The 18,898-nt window shown below is 39.4% G+C and overlaps 1 protein-coding gene across 8 annotated transcripts in view; it reads left to right on the top strand.

Annotated features, from left to right (window-relative positions):
- ZNF532 (zinc finger protein 532) overlaps positions 1-18,676 on the top strand; it is a 160,501-nt gene extending 141,825 nt beyond the window's left edge. For 7 of the 8 annotated variants that reach the window (XM_037805984.1, XM_037805983.1, XM_037805979.1 and 4 more), the window contains 4 exons: positions 6,102-6,191; positions 11,452-11,564; positions 13,614-13,761; positions 16,704-18,676. In XM_037805984.1, the coding sequence (XP_037661912.1) occupies positions 6,102-6,191; positions 11,452-11,564; positions 13,614-13,761; positions 16,704-17,198 (846 nt within the window). In that variant the 3' untranslated portion in view covers positions 17,199-18,676. The remainder of the gene's footprint in view (positions 1-6,101; positions 6,192-11,451; positions 11,565-13,613; positions 13,762-16,703) is intronic. The other variant, XM_037805985.1, reaches the window with a different exon arrangement.
- Positions 18,677-18,898: the final 222 nt, after the last annotated feature.

Genomic DNA, 18,898 nt, shown 5'->3' with positions numbered 1-18,898 from the left:
GGACCATGAGGGCTGGAGAGATCAGGACAGTCCATCCAGGAGCTGAGATGTACGCTGGGCCTGGGGGCAGAGGGGGCTGAGTTGGCCCCCAGGAGAGGGAAGGTGGTCTCAGAAGAGCCAGGGAGGAATGTGTCATTGTCATCAGAATGTGGCTGAGCTTGAACAGAAAGTTCATGAAGTCCTAGGAGATGCTGTCAAAATGATAGGTTGAACCTAGATTGGAGACTGTCAGGCAAGCCAAGGAATTTAGATTTTGCTTTACATATAATGGGAGGCAGGATGCAGTAAAACCCATTTGCATCTGAACCCACTCTCTCCTCTCCCATTTTAAAGGATTACTTTCCCTTGTCCCTCTATAAAGACAACTCCTCCATCTGTGCACTCCATCCGGCCCCCTTGTTGACTACTAAAGGATATCACAACTGTACGTGCGTGTCTCCTTACTCTCCTGCATCTTCATCTTTTCCGGAATCATTCTCTAAATCATAAAGCGTGTCCATGCCTGCTGTCTTAACAAAACAAAGCAAAACAAAGAAACCTTCCTGGACACCTCTTCCCTACTGCCTCTTTTACTGTACCTCCCTTTACAACAAACCTCCTTGAAATACTTCTCTATACTTGTAGCCCCTACTTCTCTCCTACCATTTAGGCTTTCATCTTAACACTCCATCAAAACCACTCTTGTCAAAGCCTCCAATGGCTTCCAGTGGCTTCCATGTCTCCAAATCCATGGTCATTTGTCAGTCCTCATCTTACATTGCCAAACCCATGGTGATTTGTCAGTCCTAATCTTACCTGACTTGGTGCACTTGTCTGCAAGGTCCTTCTTAAAATGCTTTCTTTGCTAGGCTTCCAGGATACTATTTTCTCTTGGTTCTCGTCCTGTCTTATTCGTAGTCCCTTTTCAGTCTTTCTCATCTCTCTAGTCTGTAATTGTTGATGTGTCCATTTACTTTTGGAAGGTTCTCACCTAGGCCTATGATGTTAAATGCCTGTCTCCTACTGACTCACAGATCTGTGTTTCTGGCCCGTACCCTGGACCTCTCCCCTGAGTTCTAGACTTGAATCTTAACTACCTGTTTATTTAACATTTCTACATAGATCTCCAATGGGCCTCTCAAATTTAACATATCTGAAGTGTAATTCTTGATTCTTCCCTACCTGTAAACCTGCTTATCTCCTCGTATTTTCCCATCTTAGTAACTGGCAACTCTATTCTCCCAGATGTCCAGGCCAGAAAAATTTGGAGAGATCTTGACTTCTCTTTTTCACCTCCATTCAATCCATCCACAAATCTTATAAACTGTATCTTTGAAATATATACCAAATCCACCCACTTATCATGACCTCCTCTGCTTTCCTTGTCCAGACACATCACCTCTGGCCCGGATTGTGGCACGCAGCCTCCTCAGTGGTTTCCCTTCTTCTACCCTGGCAGCCAGAGTGCCCCTCCTAAAACGTGTCAAGCATGTTACTCCTGCTGAAAGCCTCAAGTGTCCCAGGTCTTCCCATCTCACTCCTGAGCCATTCAAAGCTCTCACCATGGTCCACAAAGTCCTACGGTCTGCTTTCCAACTGCTCTCCCACCCTTCTCCCCGTCTTTGCTCCATAAAGGGTATGACTGCACAACTCACGTAGAAATACAAACGGGCCAAGGATTAGGTGAATAGATGCTCAACATCACTAGGCACTGAATCAATCAAAATACAATGAAATACAATATTTTACCTATATAGTTGAAGAATAGTGACCCATTGTTGGAGATTGTTTTGATAAATGAGCACCAGCTTACATGGTACGTACATCAGTGTTCCTTTTTGGGAGCATTTTGTTAAGAAGTTTCAAAGAACCTTAAAATTTTTTGCAACTTTTAAACTAAAAGACTACTCTCAGAAATGTATACAAAGGAAATAATTGGTCAAGTACAGAAATTTTTATCTAATTTTTTACTAAAAAATTGAAGCAGCCTAAATCATTAATAGATGATGGCTTAATTAGTCTGTTTACACAATACTATACTATACATGTGTTTAAATGTAGAAATGTCAACATGTATATAGATGTTTATGCTTTACTAGTGAAAAAAAGATTAAAAATCAAATATGTATAATATAGACTCGTTTTTATAAATACAAATAAAATATACATAAATATATATTTTATAAATATAAATACATATTCAGAAGGAAATTAAGATATATAGCTAGAAATTGACAACAGTTATTTCTATTGGTGATATTAGAAGCAATCTTTATTTTTTATTTTGCAATTAGCATTTTAAAATTTTATATTTAAAAAAAATAGAGACAGAAAATGAAGGCCACATTATCCTGTTGTACCGTATATTCTTCTCTTTATAAATGGAAGCCATCGGGCAGGAATTCTGTCAATTTCCTGGTCCCTTCCTTACCCACCCACCACTGACCTTAATATGCATTGCACTTGTCTGCAGATGGTGCCTTATGTCTGGCCACACAGGAAGAATTGTCCTCCCCCATCTGGATTGTCTTCCCCTTCTCCCTCCTCTTAATTCACTTCTCTCCTCTGTCCTCAGTGTGTTCTTTTTCTACAGGATTATTCTTACCAGTATTTAAAATATCTTACCCATCTTCAAAAAATCAGTGTCTACCACTTTACCCTAAGTTCATTACGCTATGATTATTTCTTTGTAGAACCTACTGATTTTTTCTAATAGATAATTATATATTCAGTTATCCCTTCTTTTATTTATTCATTCATTAACTCACCAAATATTTACTGAGTATTTTCTGGGTACTGGGTGCCAGAGATACAGAGATGAATAATCCACAGCTCCTCAGGAACTTTATTTTTTGGTGCGATTTTATTGAGATATATTCACCTACTATACAATCCATTCACAGTTTACAATCAGTGGCTCACAGTATCATCACATAGCTGTGCATTCATCACCACAATCAATTTTAGAACATTTTCATTACTTAAAAAAAAAAAGAAAACCTACCCCCAATCCTCTCCTATTATTGACCCCTGTTATTGATATGGTGCCTTTGTTACTGTTGATGAAAAAATACTAAGATATTAATATTAAATATAATATAGTATAAATATAAATAAATATGTTTAATATTAAATAAGATATAGATATTAATGTTGAATTTAATATAGATATTAAGTAGTCCATAGTTTTCAAAAGATAGTTTTCCCCATATATACCATTCTATGTTATTAACTCCTTTTAATAGTGTTGTACATTTGTTCCAATTCAGGAAAGAACTTTTTTATATTTATACAGTTAATCACAGCCATTGTCCAAAATAAATTTCACTGTATTATACATAGTTCCCATATTTAAACCTCTAGCTTTCCTTCTGATGACATACATGACTCTAAACTTTCCTTTTCAACCACATTCATACACAGTTCACTACTGTTAATTATACTCATCATAACATGCTACCATCACCTCTATCCATTTCCAAACGTTTCAGTTCAACCTAGTTAAAATTTCTGCGCATATTAAGCATTTGCTCCCCATTCTTTAGCCTCATTCTATCGCCTGTTTACCTATAGTCTAGATTTTATCTATTACTTTACATATTATAATAGGTTCATATTAATTAGATGGTGCAATATTTGTCCTTTTGTGTCTGACTTATTTCACTCAACATAATGTCTTCAGGGTTTATCCATGTTGTCATGTGCTTCAGGACTTCATTCCTTCTTACTGCTGAATAGTATTCTGTTGTATGTATAAACCACAATTTGTTAATCCATTCGTCTGTTGATGGACACTTGAGTTGTTCCTATCTTTTGACAATTGTGAATAATGCTGCTATGAACATCAGTGTGCAAGTGTCTGCATCACTCCCTTCAGATCTTCTGGATATTTACTGAGTAGTGGGATTGCTGGATCATAAGGCTACTGTATACTTAACTTTCTGAGGAACCACCAAACCATCTGCCACAGCAGCTGTACCATTTTACATTCCCACCAGCAGAGAATAAGTCTTCCTGTTTCTCCACATCCTATCCAATGCTTGTAGTTTCCTGTTTGTTTAATGGTGGCCATTCTAGTAGGTATGAAATGATATCTCATTGTGGTTTCGATTCGCATTTCCCTAATAGCTAGTGAAGCTGAGCATCTTTTCATGTGCTTTTTAACCATCTGTTTCCTCTTTGGAAAAATATCTGTTCAGGTCTTTTGCTCTTTTTTAATTGAGTTGTTTGTTTTTTTATTGTTGAGTTGTAGGATTTCTTTATACATTCTGGATATCAAACCCTTATCACATATGTGATTTCCAAATATTTTCTCCCTTTGAATTGGTTGCTTTTTCAACCTTTTGACAAAGTTCTTTGAAGTACCGAAGTATTCAATTTTGAGGAGGTCCCCATTTATCTATTTTTTCTTTCATTGCTTGTGCTTTGGTTGTAAAGTCTAAGAAATTACTGCCGATCACTAGATCTTGAAGATGTTTCCCTACATTTTATTGAAGAGACTCTTCTGTCCCAGTTTAGTGGACTTCCGTTGACCATAGATCTGAGGGTCTATTTCTGAACTCTCAGTTCGATTCCATTCATCAATATGTCTTCCTTTATGCCACTACCATGCTGTACTGACCACTGTGGCTTTATAATACCTTTAAAGTCAGGAAATTTGAGTCCCCTCACTTTATTCTTCTGTATCAGGATGTTTTTGGCTATTGATTATCTTTTAATTGAAATTTTTTTGCCTTAACATCATTAGTCAATAGAGAAATATGAATTAAAACCATAATAAAATACCACTACCCACTCTTAAGTGTGGCTGAAATAAAATAAAATGGCAATATCAAGTGCTGACAAGGTTGCAGAGCAACTGCAGCTCTCATCCTTTCCTGGTGGAAGTGCAAGGTATAGCTCCTGTGGAAGACAGTTTGATGGTTTCTTATGTTAAATACACACTGTGTGGCTCAGTAATTGCACTCCTGGGTATTTACCCAAGAGAGAAAAAACATACATACCTGAATGTTTATGGTGGCTTTGCAGACAACCTAGATGCCTTTCAATTTGGTAAATGGATTAACAAATTGGGGTACATCCACGCAATAGAGTACTATGCAGCAGTGAAAAGAAATGGACTACTGAAACTCTCAAAAACAGGGATGAATTGTAAATATATTACACTGAGTGAAGGAAGCCAGATTCAAAAAGCTACATGCTATTCTGCATGATTCCATTTATATGATAAATAGAAATAACAAAGCTATAGGAATAGAAAACAGTTGAGTGGTTACCAAGAGCTGGATGTGGAGGGAGGGGGTGACTCTAAAGGGTCATGTGGGAATTTTTTTAGGGTGATGAACTGTTCTAATATCTTGATCACAGTGGCAGTTACTCGACTATACAATTATCAAAACTTATGGAACTCTACACTAAAAAGTGAATTTTAACATTTTGTAAATTATATCTCGATAAACCTGACCGAGTCTTTTTTGAGGCAACAGACAAAAAATATTTTTTGGATATGTGCTGTATAGTCACATAATTCAGAAATCCAGACAATATAAAAGAAGACAGTGAAAAGTTTCATTTCCACTCCTGCCACCTATGATCACTAAATGTCTTTTATATTTTGAAATTTCTTTATGCAAGTATTAACATATGCATATGTTCTCATTTTTAGCCCTTTCTAACACAGAGCACAATTAATACAATTTTATTAGTAGCATCAATGCATTGAGTTTGTCCACATTCTTTCTCACAGCTGCATGGCGTTCTGTTGTGTGTGCGCATAAAGCTTATATAACCAATTGTCCTTTGATGAACAGAGTTTTTCTGGTCTTTTTGCCTTATATACAGTGCTGCTATGCATACAATCAGTTCTGCTATAATGCTTATTTTGAAAATGCAAATTTGTTCCAATGCAATTGATTCATTAGGGAATAATTTGAGCATAACATGAATATCCCATTTGCTTGTTCGATTTTGTCCCTGAGTACACAGAAAACTGCTGAATGGAGCTGTAAAGGAATATACAAAACACACCCATACTCACCTCAGATTTCTACCAGCTACTTCGAGTCACCGTGTGTTGTCACACCCATTCACACCTGGTGTTAAAACTTTCCCTCCAATTTCAGATAACCCTCCTTCCACCACCTCATAATAACTCACAAGCTGCAACCCTTCTGACGCCCACTTCCACAAGCAAACTGCAGGTCTTTTTCAAGGTAAAGTGCCATATTTTTTGCAGTCTTTATGTATTTATTAACAATTTAACATCTGTAAAACTGTGCTGCTGTTTTTTATTAGATTCCAATCTTTTTATTTTTTTTTACTGTGTCACTGAAAAGTTTTTGATGCTGTGCCCTTCTGTAACTCCATTTTCTCCATAAGCAGTGTGGTTTTTTTTGCCCAATTTTGCATAGCGCACTGACTTTTAGGAATGCCTGTGTTACATTGTAGCAGAACTGACTGTATTTTATTTTGTAAATGTGATAGTGTATCTGTAAAGTCTCCAAAGTGGGTGGGTTCAGATTTTTATAGTTTGAGTTCTCAATGCTGTTATATATTTAAACTATAAGATTGGTATGATTCTTTTTCACAAAAAAAAAATGTTGTGATAGAGCTAAAGAAGGGTATGTGTCAGCGCACTTTGGGAGTGATCCTGCATCCTTTGGTCTTAAATTTGAGTGTGTTCCTGGCTGCATGATGGTCCTTAAGAAGTCTCTTTGCATGTAGGTGCAGACCACAATACCTCATGGAGGTAAGAATCTCAGAAAAAGGTGGGGAAGTAGATGTCTGTAGCCAAATGCAGTGTGAGATTGGACTTCAGCGAAGTCAGCTAAAACAGAAAGAGGTGTTCAAGCAAAGAGAAAAAACGGACTAGTTATCAGAGTGGGTAGTGATCGACTGTGCAAGAGCCCATGGCAGTCCCAGACACCATTAGCAAGTGCTGTTAAGCAGAGTGGCCTTGAGAGGCAGTTTAACTCCCAGAGCCCAGAGGTCACATACAAGGGAAGGCATTCAGAGCATAGTAATTTGATAAGAGGAGTTAATGCTTTCTTTCCAAAAAGCTATGAAGATAAAAAAATTTTAAAATTAGCGATTAGGGAGGAAGTTTAAGAAGTATACCCAAGTGTTTGCTTTATTTGATATTTTACTCAGTAAGGTTTTACACTTGAATTTTTTGGACCTGACAGCTTATTTGTTGTTGCTGTTGTTGTTGTTTTATTGTAAACTTTAACATATATACATAACAGTGATAACTTTAAAGTACAATTTCACAGTAGTGAAAATTTCAAAGAATGTCATGGGTCACAGTTCCACAACTTCAGCCATTTCCATTATTGTAAAATATAACATACATACAGAAAGATGTCAATTCTTGATGTACAGCTCAACAAGAAGTTATATAGGTAATTTCAAAAATTGTTATGGGTTACAGTTCCATAGTTTCAGTTCTTTCCTTATTATACAACGCAGGGTGTATACAGGAAAGTGAAGACCTTCAAGGCACAATTCAACGAGCAGCGATAGAGCAAATCCCAAGGGATGCTATAGGCTACAGTTCCAGCGAGTCATTTACCTCCTTCCAGCCCTTCCAGCACCCCAGCATCCAAAAAATACGTATAATTATATAAAGTTTCAGTATTCATAGACCTTTGTTGAATCTTATCTTGTTTGTTGCCACCCTTTCCTCTCACTTCATCTTTTTCTCCATCTTCAGGGTGGGCACCCTAACTTGTTCATATTGAAAGGGGGGGCCTGGCAGCTTATTAATTCACTATTTCTTTAGAGTTCTCTTCTACGAAAAAAAAATTAAAAATAACTCGTAAGTGGAAAGCATGTTCCTTTTCTGATGTTAGTTTATTTTAAAAAGCCCTCTCAAGGCCTGTTTTCCTCAATACCGTCTTAGTGTACCTTGGAGTCAGGAGAAAACAAATGGCCTTGAAAGTTGTGAAAGCATGATGATAGACTTGACACTTTCTTAACCTTGTTTTTCCATTTTTTGTTTGTGTTATAGAGTGTTTTCTGTGTCATAAAGTTAGCAGTATGAACCAATATTGAAGATAATGTTACTAACCAATTGAAGATAATGTTATTTAAAAATTAGATAGAGCACCTTTAAATAATTTAGTATTATTTAAAATTCAACAGAGAATAAGAAAAGTCATTTGTTTAGGTAATGTGAACATGACAAGTTTGATCTGGAAACTGGTGTTTAAACCTTTAATTTTCTTGCCACTAGTGAACTATGAGACCCTGTTCTATTGTTTTGAGATTGCACACAGATCACTTCTGCATGTTTTTCATAAAGATGATAAAAAAGAAAGAGGTCACACATTTTTGACTGTAGAAAATAGTAATTATTGATTCAAGCCAAAACTGTTCTTCATTTAATTTATTATCTACTGAGGATTTCTTTATTGGCATTTCCCTGTTATACTTTTATTTGATACTAATATAGCTATATGATAATAAGAAATAGAATATTAAATGCTTCACCTTAATAGAAAATCCAGTTTGCATATCTCTGAGGTCTCTTTCCCTGTTGTATTGTTAGAAAGATATTTTGCAATTCTCTACTTCCTTTATTATGTGCTGCAAAAGTCTTCCTTTTAGAAAGATCTCTTGTGTTTTGACTCTTAACAGTTGATCTTAATATGTTGTTGATCTTAGATGTACAAAACTGAAAATGAATTAGGTATTAATAGATTTTTAATACCTTTATTGAATCATAGTAGAACTGTTGTCAAGTTTGTTCATTGTGACTCTGTTCTTTACTTTATTCTGAAATAAAGACTGTGTCTTAGGTTCCTAGCTGCTAAAACAAATAACATACAGTGGGTTGGCTTAAACAGTGGTATTCAGTTTGCTAATTTTGCTGTTATGCAAAATACCAGAAATGGATTGGCTTTCATAAAGGGGATTTATTAGGTTACAAATTTACAGTTCTAAGGCCATAAAAGTGTCCAAACTAAGGCATCAACAAGAGGATTCCTTCGCTGAAGGGCCAGTGGCATCTGGATCACCTCTGTGGCTGGCGTCTGCTGGTCCTGTGCTCCTGGGTTGTATTTCAAAAGGGTGTTCTCCAAAAGGTCTCTGGGTTTCTCTTAGCTTAGCATCTCCAAACGTCCTTCTGTCTGTATCTCCAAGCATCTCTAAGCATCTCTGTCAGCTCCCAAGTGCCTCTCAAAAGTCCATCTCAGCTGGTCTGAGCTCCTTCTGTCTGTGAGCTCTCTTACAGAACTCCAGTGATTTAATAAAGACCTATCCTGAATGGGTGGAGCCCACACCTCCATGAAAATGTCTAATCGAAATGTTTCACCTACACTTGGGTGAGTCACATCTCCATGGAAACAACCTAATCCAAATATCCGATAAGATTGGATTAAAACATGGCTTTTGGAGGACATAATATTTGTAAACCGGCACAAATGGGAATTAACTGCCTCATAGTTTTGAGGCCAGGACCTCCAAAATTGAGGTGCCAGCAAGTCAATACTTCTCCCCAAATACAGTGGCATTCTGGGGCTGGCTGTTGGCAATCCTTTGTCCTTGGATTTTCTGTCACATGGCAGTGCACATAGTGAGGTCTTCTTTCTTTGCTGGGTTCCGTTGACTTCCAGCTTTTTCCAATGGCTTTTTTCAATGTCTGAATTTCATTCTGCTTTATAAAGGACTCCAGTAATCCAGATTAAAGCCTGACTTGATTGGTCACACCTTAACTGAAGTGACGTCTTTAAGAGATCCTGTTACAATGGTGCATGTCACCAGAATCCAGACCAAGACCGAAGACATGCCCAACGGTGCACAGTTGAGCCCAACCACACACGGTTTCCCTCTTACTCATTCTCCAGTTACGTAAATGCTAATTGAAGAGACTATGGGTTGCTGACGGTCTACTCTCTGTGATCAAAATTTTTATAAAGAAACACTTTTTGGGGGAGGGGACATTATATCTCACAGAGGTACAGGCTGATTGTTCAGTGTCTTTTTCAGAGAATGTCTGGTAGGAAAACAATAAAAGGAATGGCACAACTTCTATTTTTTAACATTGGGAAGAAAATTCCTTCTTTCCTCTGAGCTCAAGACCCTCTTGAACACCTGCCAGACTGACTTGCTTTATGTAAAAGATAATATTTTTCACTCTTTTAAAAAGAAACTCTTGGATGTGAAACTTGACAATTGTGGTTAATAAGGAATGTTTATTGAGTGCTTTCTATGTGACCTTTTAATTGTCCTCTGGGCTTCCCTCTGCACCCTTTGTGGAAGGACCGTTTTGATTCCAACTGTACAGTTGAGGAAATGAGTGTTTATGGAAATTGAGGAACTTTTCCCAGGTCCCAGGTTGGTGACTGATGGAGACCAGGTGGGAACCATCTCTCTGGGTCTTCAGAGCCAAACTCAACCTCTTAAATAGATTTACTTTCCGGTTCAAATAAGGACATATTTATCAGGGAGCAATTTGAAAATAATTTATTTTTATCATTTCTTTATCACTTAGCTCAGAATTGCTCTCTTGTTACTTCTTTCCACTTTCTGCCAAAAATAGTACTGTTATCTCACATGAGAACTTATTTTTAATGAGGGTGGAACCATCCATTCATGAGGCTAACAGTTCTTTCTTTATTTCATCTCCTTGTGATAGGACATTGTTTAGTTCCAGATTGCTTTGTATGTAATACTCAAAGATTATGACTTAGCCAAAGTGGGAAGCATTTAAGAATGAGAAAATGTTAGGTTTACCTACTTCAGTTTTTAGGTATTGCTTGATAGCTTTCTCTCTCTCTGTCCCTCTGTCTTTCTCTCTCACATACACACACATTCACAAACACCCTACACACACCCACACGCAACCTCTTTAAAGTGGCTTCAAACTTTTGTTTTCTTGAGATAACAAATAGTATCATTTAAAACAAAAGGCCTTCTGGAAAACTCTTCCCTTGTAGAATGAATACTTAGTTGTTAAAGGGAAAACATCTTTAAAAACATTTAAAACTAGCCAGAGATTTAGCTTTTAAATGGCATGTTGGATAAGGTGGTCTATTCTTACCAGGTACATTAAATTAGATAATGGCTTTATTTGGTATTTAGTGAAGTGGTATGTTTTCAAATATTATCTGCTTTTAAAAAATTAACATTTGTTGTTTCTCCTTTGCAAAAAAAGGTTATACAATATTTTCTCCTATTTCAAATACCTGAATATTTGTGTTGGATGAAAAAATATTTTGAGAGAAAAATCTGGTTTTTTACTTTTATGGTAAAGTTTACCCCATCCTCTTGAAATCAGCCCCTTCATGCTTACCTCGGCCCCACCCTTCATTTTTGTTACATATTTTTAGAGAATCTTTTAGTTTTGTTATTATATTGTTTGCTAAATGATACTGGTTATTTAATTTAATAACTAAGAAAGAGTTCTTAATTTTTTAAGTGTTTTCTGTTTTTGTTCTCGAGTGACTTTTTTTCTCTTTTCTCCTAATAAAGCAAATGAAGAAACACCCTTGCCGCCAGTGTGACAAGTCCTTCAGTTCATCACACAGCTTGTGTCGCCATAATCGAATCAAGCACAAAGGCATCAGGAAAGTTTACACCTGCTCGTAAGTTACCATGTCTAACATGGGAAATGCAGTGAAACAATCGTCAGAACTTCCTGAAGGGCTTTTCACATTTTTTCATTAATCCTTGAGTCCCCATCCTCTGCTCCATAGTTTATAGACTGAGTTTCTTTGTTATATTCTATTGTTTAGGCATAGAGTTTTTTGATCAGATTTGAACACATAAAAAGGAGAACTTCCTTGAATACCCTGGGTACATTTTTATGTTCTGCTTGTTACAGTGTACATCCTTATTTGTAATCCAGAGGTGCATATTTTAGTCCTGAGTTTTGGGGAGGTGACTAATTTGCAGGTGCATAGTTGGATGAGATGCTTTCTGGCCCTTACACACAAAGCGACTTGTCAGCATCTCCTTGGCTGGTTGGCTGGTTGATTGACTCCATGGTTCGGGGGACACTCTGCCAAGGCTGGGTCATGGATTCATTAGTTCACCACCTAATGCATGGCAGTCTTTTTCTAGTATAATTGGACCAGCACAAACCTGTACTACTCAGTGGACTGTCATGCGCTCGCTACTTCTTTGTAGATGAAGATCAGAATTTATCATATTATTAATGAAAAATATTTATCACCCACTTAACCAACTGGAGAACTATATTAGTTACTGCCAAAAATGGATTGATATAACATGGTTACTTATTTTAAGATACTTTTTTAAGAGATGCTGTGGATGTCTGCCATTTGAGCATGAGTGAACCAAGGTCCAGTGTAGGTTGTGGAGCAGGAGGTCAGGAAGGCTGGCAGATGGAGCGAGGCCTTACCGTGTCTTGGCCAGTTAGGGACAGTTTCTTGGGGGAAAATTTACTTCAATAAAATTGAAGCTGGGAGTGATTTTAGTGAAATGGGAACATTCTATAAATATGTTGAGGCTAAATCAAAAGAATCGGAGAATTAGATGGATGCCCTGGGCTGAGAGGAAGGCAGAAAGAAAGTCTGGCATGACATAAAGGCTCCACCGATAGGTGGGGCTTATTTTCCTGCATAGTCTTTTGCAAGGTAATAAAATGCTGGCGTTTCCCAGCTAGCAGTTGAAATGCATCCTTACTGGGAGCACTGGGTCTTTGGTGTAGGCGCTGATTTCCAGTCTGTCCCTACAGAGCATCTGTAATAATCTAATCATCAGCATTTAGGGACGAAGCATTAGAAAATCCTGGGAAGCCTTTTTGAAGGTGGCAGATTGGATTCTGAATGACCACATTTTTCTTCCCCCTTCACTGCAGTGGTGTTCTTGAGGTCTTGATGTATTCTTGGTGTATTCACCATGTTCACTAACTTTCATACCTGTTTCTGGCCTGTTTTATTAAGAAAATAGTAAATTCATATCTTCCAAAGAAAAATTTTTGCTAATCTACAGCATTCTTAAGTTTTGTTTGTTTTATACAAGATAAAATGAAAACTTTAAAAAAGTGAGCGATTTTGGGTATCTACTCACAGTTTTCTAATCTCCTGAATGAATAAATGTGTTAGAGTGCTGTGATTATAAAGATTATAAACCTGCCCATTGGATCCGTGCTTTGGTGAGGAACGTGACTGCAGTGGACACTGCCTTTTCTTCACTACGGCAGAGCCAGTGGGAACAGTTCTGTCAGCACAGGGGAGCCGGGGAGGGAGGGACCTCTTCCTCCTGCTCAAGAAACTGTCAGGATGTAAATTCTGAGTACCCTTCAAGCCACAGCCAGGAACACTGAAACTAAAGCTATCTAGTTTCTTTAACCAAACCTAGAAAATAAATTTTCCTTCCAAGCCAAATGAGGTTCGTCCTAAAGGAAACAAAAATGGACCAAAAAAATTTTTATTTATTTATTTATTTATTTATTTATTTATTTATTTTTAACAAAAGCTGTGAAATTTCTTTCACAAATTGGAAAATGACTCGTAGCACAGTTGCTACTTAGCCTGGGACCATTGGTATTCACACAGACCTCTCTGAGTGCACTGTCGCTGGTTAGAGATCTTTCTGCAGTGATGTATTGTTCACTGTGAGGTTATCCTGTCAGCACATAGATCATCTCTCTGTCTTTTGCTCCCCAGGCACTGCCCGGACTCCAGACGCACCTTTACAAAGCGCTTGATGCTGGAGAAGCACATCCAGCTGATGCATGGCATTAAGGACCCTGACCTAAAAGAAATGACAGAAGCCACCAATGAGGAGGAAACAGAAGTAAAGGAAGACACCAAGGTCAAACACTGCAGATGTTCTCTTTACAGTGACATTGTGTTGATTTGCTTTTCCATTTAAATTTCTGTAGAGTTACACAGTTTTTCAAATTCAGACTATGCATTAAAGATATAAAATAATAATCTCCCCCTACACCCATTCTGACCTCTCATCCTGCTTCTAAAAGGTGTCAACCTTTATGAACTCTCTTCTTTATCCTTCCAGGAAAAGCTTTAGGGATCTGCTTACATATATACATTAAAAATTTTTATGTTGACTTATAGAAATTCTCTTACCAGAAGGAATGTATAAACTGGATTCCTTTTCATTGACAATAGTGGGCTTCAATTAGACAACAATAAATATATTAACCTGTGTAAAGGCATCATGTATGCCAGGTGCTATTAGAGTCAAAGAAAGCAACAGTTCAGCCAACATTTAGAAGATTCCACTGCCGTTGGCACTCTGCTAAGTTGGAATATACCTGGGTAAGATGCTATGTGTGCTCTCAAGGAGTTAATCATTGAGTCAAAGCTAAGCAGAATACAGGTCAGACTAGTGAGGTGTTAAGATGCAGTCCTCACCCTCAAATGATGGAGGGGGTGGGGGGAGTTTAAAGAACATGCATGCCGAGGGAGCTTCTGTTCGAGGCCGTGTGTGAGATGCCATATGCACAGGGCAGAGAAGACAAGCCCTGGAGTTTGGAGGAGGAAGATGCCACTTTGGCTTGGATTTTTGGAGAAGTAGAAGTAGAGGATTTTATGTGGGTCAGATTTTGAAAGCTGGAAATGAAGGAGGAAGTTGGGGGAAATAGTGCAAAGAACGTAAGTAGGCAGGAAAGGGCAGTTGCTATTTGATAGGAAGCAGTTACTTGCCGTCCTGGCTGGCCTGGAGTCCATGGAGAAAATGGCAGGAGCTAACAGTGAGGTCATAGATCTGTTTATTATATAGCTTACAAGCACTCTCAAATAGGGATTTTTTCTTTCCTGGGTCCTGAGTATTTCTATAGTTACAAAATAGTGTATTTTGTTGAATTTTAAGGCGCCATTAATTATAAGATGTTTCCTTGTTTCATGTGCCATTAAGAAAGAAAAAATGCTGCCAATTAAGCTGTCAGGCCATCAGTTGTAAGCAGCTTACTGTTTCACAGATGTTTAAATGTGGAAGAATGTACACATGATACAATGTGCTAATTGAAGTCTTTAAAGGAGCCCCCAAAGTGTGACTTTGCCCCCCACTCCCAGCCAGTGAAACTCCTTGTCCTACTGAGCTCCTTGGCAGTATTTGGCATAATTGGCCATTGAGCCTGGAAAACACTCTCCTCAGATGCTGTGGTCACACACACTTGTAGTTTTCCTCCTTCTCTGGCTTCCTGCTCTGACCTCGAAACACTGGGATTGCTTCCACTGGCAAACTTCCTGCTTCCTGGTTCACTAGAGAGCGTGTGCATTGGGGAAGATGTGGCTTCCCATGGCTTTCTCTTAGAGCAAGGGTTAGCTTTTCCCAGGGGCCCCCAGCAAATCTCTCTTGTGTCATTGGCTGAGTTGGATTACATGTCTGTTCTTGAACCAGCCGTTGGCAAAGGAGGATGGGGTTGTTCTCAGACTCAGCAGGGCCTCTCCTGAAGCTGAAGGTGGAGGCAGCTTGGCGCAGCCTGAGTTGCAAGGCTCCGTGGAGCTCAAGGGAATGCTCAAACCATGTGGCAAGAGAGGAGGAGGCGGGAAGGGCGCCAGGGAGCCAGCTAGGACATTTGCACTTGCCCATCCTGCTGCTTGGCCTTCCCTTTCCCCGTGTCTTCTCTGGCTGCCACTTTCTCCCTCCGGTTTCAGCTTCAGTGCCATCTTCCCATAGGCCTGCTTTGATCGCCCCCCCCGCCCCCGGAGTAGCCTCTCTCCTTCCTTTACTCTATAACTCCCCCTCCGCAGTGACCCCCTCTGCTTGTCTCTCTCTCCTGAGGGCCAGGAGCCAGTCTTTATCCCACCTCTCACAGAATCCAGCATTACCCCTGTTTACTGCAAGTTGAGTGGGTGTGTTTAAAGAAATTTAAAATTCAGTTCTAAAGGAAGTTGCTGCATTTTCTTCCTTTGTGTCATGACTTTCTACTAAGGGAACTGAGTTTATTACCAAATCACAGAGCTACAGCTGAGTTTCCAGGTTCTTCCCACATCAGAGTAAAAGCAAAAGTCCTTAAATTCTCTCTCTCACCTGTTGCTGTGCAGTGCACCCCTCTAGCTCTCCCTGTCTTCATCTCCTGCCCTTTCCCTGGGTCACTCGGTTTCAGCCCCGCTCGCCCACCTGCTATTCCCTAAGCATACAGACCTGCTCCCACCATGGCTTTTGTACTCAGGGCTGCTTCTCCCTGGAGAGCTTCCCCCACGTAGCTGTCCTCATGTCCTCACCACATCAGGACTCTGTTAAAATGTCACCCATCACTGAGGCCGTCCCTGATTCCAGTTGCCGCCTCTGTCTTCGCATGGCCTTTTCCCGTGTCGCTGTGTGTCTTCTCCTCCTTAAAAGGACACCACAAGTGTTGGATTCAGGGTCCCCCCCAATCCTGTACGGCAACATCTTAACTAATTCCATCTGCAAAAACTCTGTTTCCAAATACGGTCATCTCACTACACATGCCCTGCTTTGGTCATTCTGTGTCTGACACGCTGTACACTTATGGTTTCCTTGTTTTTGTTGGTCTCGCTCCATTGGACGTAAGTTCCATGAAGGTAAAGACCTGTCTGGCTAAGCAGTGCCTGGTATATGTAGGAACTCGGCTTAATATTCACGGAGTGGATAAAAGACATATGCCTCAGGTGGGGCGGCAGACACGCAGCTGTTAAAAAAGCCAAAATCCCAAAGTTTACAAGATAATGTTTTTATAGCCCCTCGAGTCCTGGAGAACTGATCATTTATCCACCATGTAACAGAACGGTTTTGAATTGTGTCACTCGTTTTGCTTTCTCTCAAAGGTTCCCAGCCCAAAGCGGAAGTTGGAAGAACCAGTTTTAGAGTTCAGACCTCCCAGAGGAGCAATTACTCAACCGCTGAAAAAGCTAAAGATAAATGTTTTCAAGGTTCACAAATGTGCTGTGTGTGGCTTCACCACCGAGAACCTCCTGCAGTTCCACGAACACATCCCGCAGCACCGATCGGATGGCTCCTCCTACCAGTGCCGGGAATGCGGCCTCTGCTACACGTCCCACGTCTCGCTCTCCAGGCACCTCTTCATCGTGCACAAGTTGAAGGAACCACAGCCAGTGTCCAAGCAGAACGGGGCTGGGGAAGACAGCCAGCAGGAGAACAAGCCCAGCCCCGAGGACGAAGCCTCCGATGGTGCCGTGTCAGACCGAAAGTGCAAAGTGTGTGCAAAAACTTTTGAAACTGAAGCTGCCTTAAATACTCATATGCGGACCCACGGCATGGCCTTCATAAAATCCAAAAGAATGAGTTCAGCTGAGAAATAGCCACCGGCGTTCCATGAGGAAAATCCCTGTCCACATTGGAATCAAAAACAGACATTTTTGTTGCAGAAAGTTTGCAGTATAATAGAGTTAACAGTACTGCGCAGGCTGTTGCAATATATTCTCTTTCCATGTACCTTCCTCACCTTGTCATGTATATCCTTGCTAAGTATTAAAACACTATTTGAGTTTAAAAGAGTTTGTATATATTTAAATGAATAACTTTTTATACTCTTTGTTACATGTTTGTATCAGTATTTAGTGGAAATGTTTTGAGTTTTTTGGGGGTTAGGATTTTTCTTTTTTGTACTGTTTCTTTAAAACAGTTCTTAGTAACAGGGGCAGTTCCTGAATTCAAATAAACCATTTTGTATGTTATGGATTTGAATGGGTTAACTAATTACAGGCTACGATAATGCCTTTTTTAGTGTTTTTTAGTTTTTAGAATTCACTACATAAATTGTAGGTGATTTGTGGGTCTCACAAACACTAGGAACTTTTAAGTGTCTTAGCACTATCCTCAGTGTGCCTGCCCGAAGTCAGCGAGGGCACGTTCGGGACGCACCTGCGCACCGCCGCCTTGTCAGGCCATGCCAAACGGTGTTTAAAGCAGCCTTGTAAGTAGCTTCTTTCCCAGTGGTGGGTTAAAAACGGAGGCCCAGAGCCCAGTAAGGAATGTGGATTTCCTTCATTCCTTCTTAAGGAATGGGGAAAGAAGGTGTTACAAAGGAAAAAGAAAACGAGAGCTGATTGTCTGCTGGGCAAATTTGCAAGGCTGGTTTAAAGAGCACAAGGAGGTAAAAGTTACGAAAGGGCTGGACTACTGTAAAAGTTACAAATATGTAGTTAGACCAATAGATTTATACAGTCAGGTTTTTGTCATGTAATTTATTAAATATTACAGACACACAACTAAGAATATCAAGTATTTCTCTGGCTCTTGACAGGAAAAAAAGAATCGGTTGACTTAACCCTTTGCTGTCTAAAGAGTTGGCGTTTCCAGTTGGGTGCTACTGCCAAACGTCCTGGTTCTTAGAGTTGGGGTGCTCAACCTCGACCACCAACTCACCAGTGCTGCAGCCTGGGGGTTGCAGTTGGCCATTAGATTACACGCTGAGCCCCCTGGGTTTATTCCAGCCATTTCAATGCCTGTACTACTCGTAGTTCTGCTCTACTGAAGTGCAGCAAAGGTACTCTTCTGTCCCTTCCATTTATAGTTCTCTGGGAGAGTTAAATTTTTTGCATTTTTTTGTGTATGTGTTTTCTTTTGCATTTTATAACTTGTATTTATCCCTAAACATGTTTTGTACTTTTTTTTTTTTTTTTAAGAAACTCTTGTGTATATACAGATACTTGCATGATAAACTGTAGTCAACGTTCGGTTCCTCAGAAGTCTTGCTGCTGTCAGGTGTTATGCACTACAACCCCTCCTAACTGTATTAAACGCATTTCAGATGTAAATAAACGTGGGACATTTGGCCCTTGTGCTTCCGTGAGAGAGTTATTGATGGCGGGTCTCTGGCATCTTCGTGAAGTTTAGGAAGTAATTGCAGGAACAAGCTACAGGATGTTGCGGAAGTCTTCCCACGCAGAGGTGTGGGACGGTCATTCCCATTAGCAGTCAGCTGTTTTCTCGCTTTCTGGTTTACTCCGTCAGTACATTGGTATGATCTGAGGGCGTGACTAAGTAATTCCTCAACTTG

Source organism: Choloepus didactylus, chromosome 16 (genome assembly GCF_015220235.1).
Source record: "Choloepus didactylus isolate mChoDid1 chromosome 16, mChoDid1.pri, whole genome shotgun sequence".
NCBI lineage: Eukaryota > Metazoa > Chordata > Mammalia > Pilosa > Megalonychidae > Choloepus > Choloepus didactylus.
Note: the sequence above shows the minus strand (reverse complement) of the source record. Positions and strands in the feature narration are given on the sequence as shown.